The sequence below is a fragment of the Podarcis erhardii genome, assembly GCF_964252035.2.
Source record: "Podarcis erhardii genome assembly, chromosome: 7".
In the NCBI taxonomy this organism is placed as follows: domain Eukaryota; kingdom Metazoa; phylum Chordata; class Lepidosauria; order Squamata; family Lacertidae; genus Podarcis; species Podarcis erhardii.
In genome coordinates this window covers 83776207-83783034 of record NC_138511.1, presented here as the reverse complement: position 1 = coordinate 83783034, position 6828 = coordinate 83776207, and the positions used below count along the sequence as shown (strand labels likewise).

At 43.9% G+C, this 6828-nt stretch overlaps 1 protein-coding gene across 1 annotated transcript; it reads right to left on the bottom strand.

Annotated features, from left to right (window-relative positions):
• Positions 1 to 683: 683 nt before the first annotated feature.
• BLOC1S3 (biogenesis of lysosomal organelles complex 1 subunit 3) lies at positions 684 to 3707 on the bottom strand. Its single transcript, XM_081869798.1, has 2 exons — positions 3602 to 3707; positions 684 to 1506 (listed from the first exon to the last, which is right to left on the bottom strand). Exon 2 carries the CDS (start codon positions 1493 to 1495, stop codon positions 920 to 922), a length of 576 nt encoding a protein of 191 aa, XP_081725924.1. The 5' UTR covers positions 1496 to 1506; positions 3602 to 3707; the 3' UTR covers positions 684 to 919.
• Positions 3708 to 6828: the final 3121 nt, after the last annotated feature.

Sequence of the window (6828 nt, the reverse complement as noted above, 5' to 3'; positions counted from 1 at the left end):
CTAACTGGACAGCAGATAGAATTTCTTTGTCTCAAATTCAGATAATCATTTACTTCTTCCCTTGTACCCTTAATCATGTAAATTATGCTCAGATGCCTCCTTGATGAAAAATAAATGCCAATGAAGATAAAGATGAAATGATACTTGAAACTGCAGCATTCAATGATATTCTATATAGTTGTGCTATTTTATTCTGAGCAGACTCCATAACCACCTGCAAATGTATGAAGTAACGAAACAAGCTCACACAATTAACGCAAGGTGTAACACAACTCTCTCACTGAATTCCACAAATACTCAGTCTTTTGTATTCAGAGGATTGTGTTTTATAAAGACACAACTAATTTCAAACCAGTCCTGTTCCACCACCATCATCATGGATCACAAGCTTGTCTTTTAAAAGATGCCCCGTGGAACATGTGTACTCTGTATCTGCGGGGCCTCTTTTAAAGGACTCACCCTGTAGTAGTCACTTGCTTAATCACCTACATTAAATATGTCTGTAGGTGGGCAGGCTTTCCATCTCTTTCTCAGACTATTCACATGTCACAAATGAACAGAGATGTGTGGACAGACAGACTAGGTTTTTTCTTTACATGAAATGGGAGCTTTTAGGATGCTGGTGCAAGTATAAATATAGTAAGCATTAGCTTTAAAAATTCAATATACATTGAAGCGCAACAAAAGATTTATCAAGAGCAGTTTAATTTTCTTTGACTCTACCATGCTGGACTATTTAGGCAAGATTATTACAGGATATACAAGTGTGATTGAAACACTAGGCATGAAAAGTTTTGAGTCAAAAGCTTCTATTCCAGTTTCTTATTGCACCTTATGGCCAGGGTTGCAGCAGTCTCTCTCAACACCTTTAACTGCCTGCAAAAAGCAGTTAATTGGCTAGCTATTGTTCTAGAACCAGCTAGGTGTTTACTGGAGGTAGCTCTATCTGGATATCAGGCAGCAGGTTGCAGCTGGTGATGATGTCTATCTTTTCTGCAACAGCACGCAGGTCCTCCAGGACAAGCCGGATGTTGTGTGATGCGCTAATGATGCCGTTTTGGGAGTTACTGAGCTGTCCAGTTATGGCCCCAATCTCCTTGATAGCAGTCTGGTACACTTGCTTGACGGTGCTGCTGACATCGTAGTACAAGCGGGCATTGCTCTCGATCAGCTTCTGCTGTAGCAAAGTGCTGTAGCGGCCGCGATGTCTGATACGAAGGGCAGGCTTCTCTTCAACCGCTGTGGGGGACCCCAGATCCTCATTCCTGAAAACAATCAGTGGCGGCAAGTCTGTGCTGATCAATTTAGGCTCTGCTTTCAGCCTACAGGGGCTTGCATCTTCCTCCTCATCTGTTTCAGAGGCCTCCCCAGCAATTTTTACGCCGGAAAGGTTGGGACATGAAGCCTGGGGTACGGAGGACAGATAAACCTCTTCCTCTGAATCAGTCTCTGAGGCTTCTCCCTGAACAACAGTTTTGTACCTCCGGGTAGTCATTTTTGCATTACCTAAAGAAACAAAAGCAAATTCAATTTTGAGAATTTGTGACGGAGATAAACCTACCAGGATAACCCCAATTGATTATATCCTATTATGGAGCAGTAATTAAGAATAGGATGTACAGACAGTGCTGTTGATGTGGGAGGTTGGGGGGGGGGCTATACAAAAAATGAGGGAACTGCTCCACGAATCATAGAATCATAGAGTTGGAAGAGACCACAAGGGCCATCGAGTCCAACCCCCTGCCAAGCAGGAAACACCATCAGAGCACTCCTGACATATGGTTGTCAAGCCTCTGCTTAAAGACCTCCAAAGAAGGAGACTCCACCACACTCCTTGGCAGCAAATTCCACTGCCGAACAGCTCTTACTGTCAGGAAGTTCTTCCTAATGTTTAGGTGGAATCTTCTTTCTTGTAGTTTGGAACCATTGCTCCGTGTCCGCTTCTCTGGAGCAGCAGAAAACAACCTTTCTCCCTCCTCTATGTGACATCCTTTTATATATTTGAACATGGCTATCATATCACCCCTTAACCTCCTCTTCTCCAGGCTAAACATGCCCAGCTCCCTTAGCCGTTCCTCATAAGGCATCGTTTCCAGGCCTTTGACCATGTCCAGAGACCAGTCCCATCTATGTACTGACAGATCCAGAGACCAGTTCCATCTATGTACTGACAGATGAGAGAACATAAGAGGGGTGGCTCCCTCCATCATCCCCTCTGTCATCTTCTCAGGAACAGCTGTCTAATCACTGTTGGAGACAGAGGTGAGGAAACCTCAGACTTGGGAGGCTAATGTGCCCCTCCAAGCCTCTCACATCACAGCTTCGCATCTTCCTTTTGTCCGGCTGGAAGGTGTCCTCAAACTCTGTTTACGCCTCTCACTTTCACTGCCCACCGTGGAAATATGGCTCCTGGAAGTTCGCCCAGAAACTTCCTCCACACTCACAATGCCAGCAGCCCGATAGCATACCATTACCCAATCCTCTCACACGGGTTACCCCAGGGTTGTTACTTTTAACACACCACCACAAACAAGATTTATGTAGCATTTGCTAATTTAAACCTATTAAACTGTTTGCTTATAAAAGCCTACTGTAACATAAATGGAAATGCATCTCACCGCAGCGGTGAGATACCATACGTCTCACTTAAATAGTTTTAAGTTGCTCTGGGTTGCCTTGGGCATGATAAAGCAACTGATGAAATAATATTAGTAATAATAATAATAATAATAATAATAATAATAATAATAATACAGTGGTACCTCGCAAGATGAAATTAATTCGTTCTGCGAGTTTTTTCATCTTGCGATTTTTTTCGTCTTGCGAAGCACGGATTTTGGAAAAGCTTCAAAAATCACCAAAGTCTTCAAAAACCTCGAAAAAGGCTACCACGTCGCGTGCTATGAGTTGCTCCTCAAAGTCAAGTCGCAACTGCACCCCCTGAATGCACGGTTTTAAGAAAAAGGAAACAAACTTGCAAGACGTTTTCGTCTTGCAAAGCAAGCCCATAGGGAAATCCGTCTTGCGAAGCAACTCAAAAAACGAAAAACTCTTTCGTCTTGCGAGCTTTTCGTCTTACGAGGCATTCGTCTTGCGAGGTACCACTGTAATAGCGATAAAGACTGTGGCCAGCCTGTGTGGCTGCTCAGTGTGTACTTCAGGTGCTAAATGCAGATAGGAAACGTCAACACACACATACATACATCCCACTTCATAGAATCAGAGAACTGTATAGTTGTAAAGGAACCCAAGGGTCATCTAGTCCAGCCCCATAAAATGCAGGAGTCTTTGAACTGGATGCGTTGCCAACCCAGCTCAAGCAAAGGTGAGCCCCTTGCAGAACCAGCCGCAATACTCACCCCTGCCCTCCCCTCCCTTTTCTCTCTCACAGCCTGACCCAACGGATGCCTACTCGGAAGTAAGCGCCACTGACTCCAAGGGAGCTTTATCCTGAAGTAAATGCACACAAAACTGCAGCTACTCTCTGTCTATATAGATATATATATAGATATATATATGCAGCTGCTGCTGCTATTATTAATACTGCTCCTCCTGCCTTACGTACGGCATACCCCGCTTCCCAAAAAATTCCAAACTCAACCTTTCGATCAGGAAGAAGCGTCTCCACCTTTGAGCTGGTCACGTGACACCGACGGATCACGTGCCGCAGCAGCGCTTCGCTTTATGTTTGGAGGTTTAAAAAAAAAAAAAAAAGCAACACGTAACGCATGCGCGCTGGCGGCTAGAGGCTGGCGCGAGCCGTCCTCTTCTCTCAGCCAATCCCCTCTCGCCTCCGCCTCGCCGTCTTCTCCTTTCCTCCCTTCGCGAGCCCACCCGTCGAAAAGTTTTGAGCTGAGGAGAGGCTATAAAAGGGGCCGCTCGGCTGGTGCAGAAAGTTTGTTGAGCTCTAAAGGGCGGGGCGGAGAAGGGGAAGAGCTCAACGGTTGGGCCAAAAGACGCACTTACTTAATTTCTTTATTATTATTATTTTTTTAATTTTCAATGCAGAGTTACAACAAAAATTACAAAACTTACAAACACTGAATCCAAAATAATACTGTACGAACAAGAAAGAAAAACAGAACACAAAAAAGAAAACAAAAAAGCATACATCTACAAATAAAACCACATCTTTTTTTAAAAAATAATATTTATTCCAGTTTTAAAGGTTACAAAAAGAAAACACTAAATTAAGCAAGAAAAAACAAGACAATACATCACAATAGATACAAAAAAACACAGAAAAATACAAACAATTAAGAAAAAACAAAAACAAATCAAACCTTCCCATAACTTATTTTTCAATTGCTTGTTTCCTTGACCTCCTCACACCTCCCTTTTTTGTATTCTAGTTCAATTAGATATTTCAGCAAATCCTTTCCAAATAAAACCACATCTTCATTCTAATCTAGTCATTACATACATACACACATATTGACTTCCTTTGTTCTAAGACCTCAAAAAATTTACTCTTTCTAAATTGTTGTGTCTAATGTAGATTACTTCTATCTTTATACTTTTTTACGTCATTTTCCCTTTTCTTTAACCCTGTAAAGCATCATTCATTACATACTTACTTAATTTCATAGAATTTATACACCGCTTCATCGTAAACGCACAGTCACCCTCAAAGCGAATTACAAAGAAACCAAAAATCTACAACTGTACGTTAAAACATGCCAAAGTTAACATGCTAACACGGATTAAAATGACCTCGTCGACTTACTTTCTGACATTAAGAGCTGTTCGACAGTGGCATGGTCTCCGGAAGCTGTGGACACTCCTCCCTTGGAGGTTTTTAAGCAGAGTTTGCATGGGTGCATTAGTTGAGATGCCTGCATTGCAGGGGTTTGGGCGAGATGACCATTGGGGTGCCTTCCAGCTCTTAAAAAGTCTATGATTCAAGGTAAAGGGTAAAGGTAAAGGGACCCCTGACCATTAGGTCCAGTCGTGGCCGACTGTGGGGTTGTGGCACTCATCTCGCTTTATTGGCCGAGGGAGCCGGCATACAGCTTCCAGGTCATGGGGCCAGCATGACGAAGCCACTTCTGCGCAGCGCATGAAAACACCATTTACCTTCCCGCCAGAGCGGTACCTATTTATCTACTTGAACTTTGACATGCTTTTGAACTGCTAGGTTGGCAGGAGCTGGGACCGAGCAGCGGGAGCTCACCCTGTTGCGGGGATTCAAGCCGCCAGCTTTCTGATCAGCAAGTTCTAGGCTCTGTTGTTTAACCCACAGCGCCACCCACGTCCCTAAGCATCTGGGTAGCATTGCCTAAATAGGAATGCTTTTAGCAGGCACCGAAAAGAATGTGGTGAAGGCGCCTTCTGGATCTCAATAGGCAGGGAGTTCCAAAGGGCAGGGGCCGCCACGCTACGCAATCAGAGTTCTTGCAAATGTGGAACAGAGGCTCCAATACTTTGGCCGCCTCATGAGAAGAGAAGACCCTGGAAATGACCCTGGAGTTGGGAAGGATGGAGGGCACAAGGAGAAGGGGATGACAGAGGACGAGATGGTTGGACAGTGTTCTTGAAGCTACAAACATGAGTTTGACCAAACTGCAGGAGGCAGTGGAAGACAGGAGTGCCTGGCGTGCTCTGGGGTCATGAAGAGTGAGACACGACTAAACAACGACAAAGCACCACAGTTGCAGGAAGCTGCTGGAGGGGAAGAAGGGTCTTGTGCTTGCTGGTTTCCCATGCAGGCAACTCTTCAGCCGCAGTGAAAACAGGATGCTGGGCTAGATGCAGGGCCAGATTTAGGTTTGATGAGGCTCTAAGCTACTGGTAATGGGGCCCTTTGTATGTCCAGCTGTCCTTTGTCAACAACAAATTGTCACTGTTTTTTGTGTTTTTTGCCCCATTTGCAACATGAGCAGAACACAACCTGTGCCTGCACATGCGTGGGTTGCAATTTGCTGCTTCCGCGCATGCGCGTGACGTCATTTTGAGCGTCTGCGCTTGCGCAAGCAGCAAACCCAGAAGGGACCCATTCTGTTACCTCCAGGTCGCCGCGGGATGCAACCTGAAAAGATGTAACCTGAACCGAACGTAACAAGAGGTATGACTGTATGCTATATGGTAGTTTATGGACCTAATACAGTGGTACCTCGAGTTACAGACGCTTCAGGTTACAGACTCTGCTAAGCCAGAAATAGTACCTCGGGTTAAGAACTTTGCTTCAGAATGAGAACAGAAATCGTGCGGCAGCAGCATGGCGGCAGCAGGAGACCCCATTAGCTAAAGTGATAACTTAGGTTAAGAACAGTTTCAGGTTAAGAACCCAAGGTACCACTGTATATCCCACCTTTTTTCTCTAAGGAACTCAAGGTGGCGAACACTGGCTAGATGGACCGTTGGTTCTCTTTTAGGTCTGCTGAAATTATATTAGAAGTTATTCCAAATCCAGTTCCATTGTTTCCTGGTTATTCTTTGATCCAAATCTTGCACCTGTTTTCTCTATCTGATTCCGATCCAAGTTTAACCAGTCTTAAAATTGAAATTCAGTCTTGAAGTTACATTTTTATCCAACTAAGAGATAATAGAGTTTCACAATTGTTCTCTTTCCTAACTTCCACATGTTTTTGTATCAGAAAGATCACACCTCAATTTGAAATACTGGAAGAGTGGAGGTCTCCTTCCTTTCATAGCACTCACAACCCTCCTCAACCTTGTCAGAATGATGACCCCGGAACATCTTTATGCTTTCTAAACCAGTATTTTCCCATTGCTTGAAGTATTTAACTACCATTTATTCCAGATTTAGAAATTCATTATAAAATGGGGAAGTTAAGGATGACAGACCCATAGATATTCTGTCTTTAA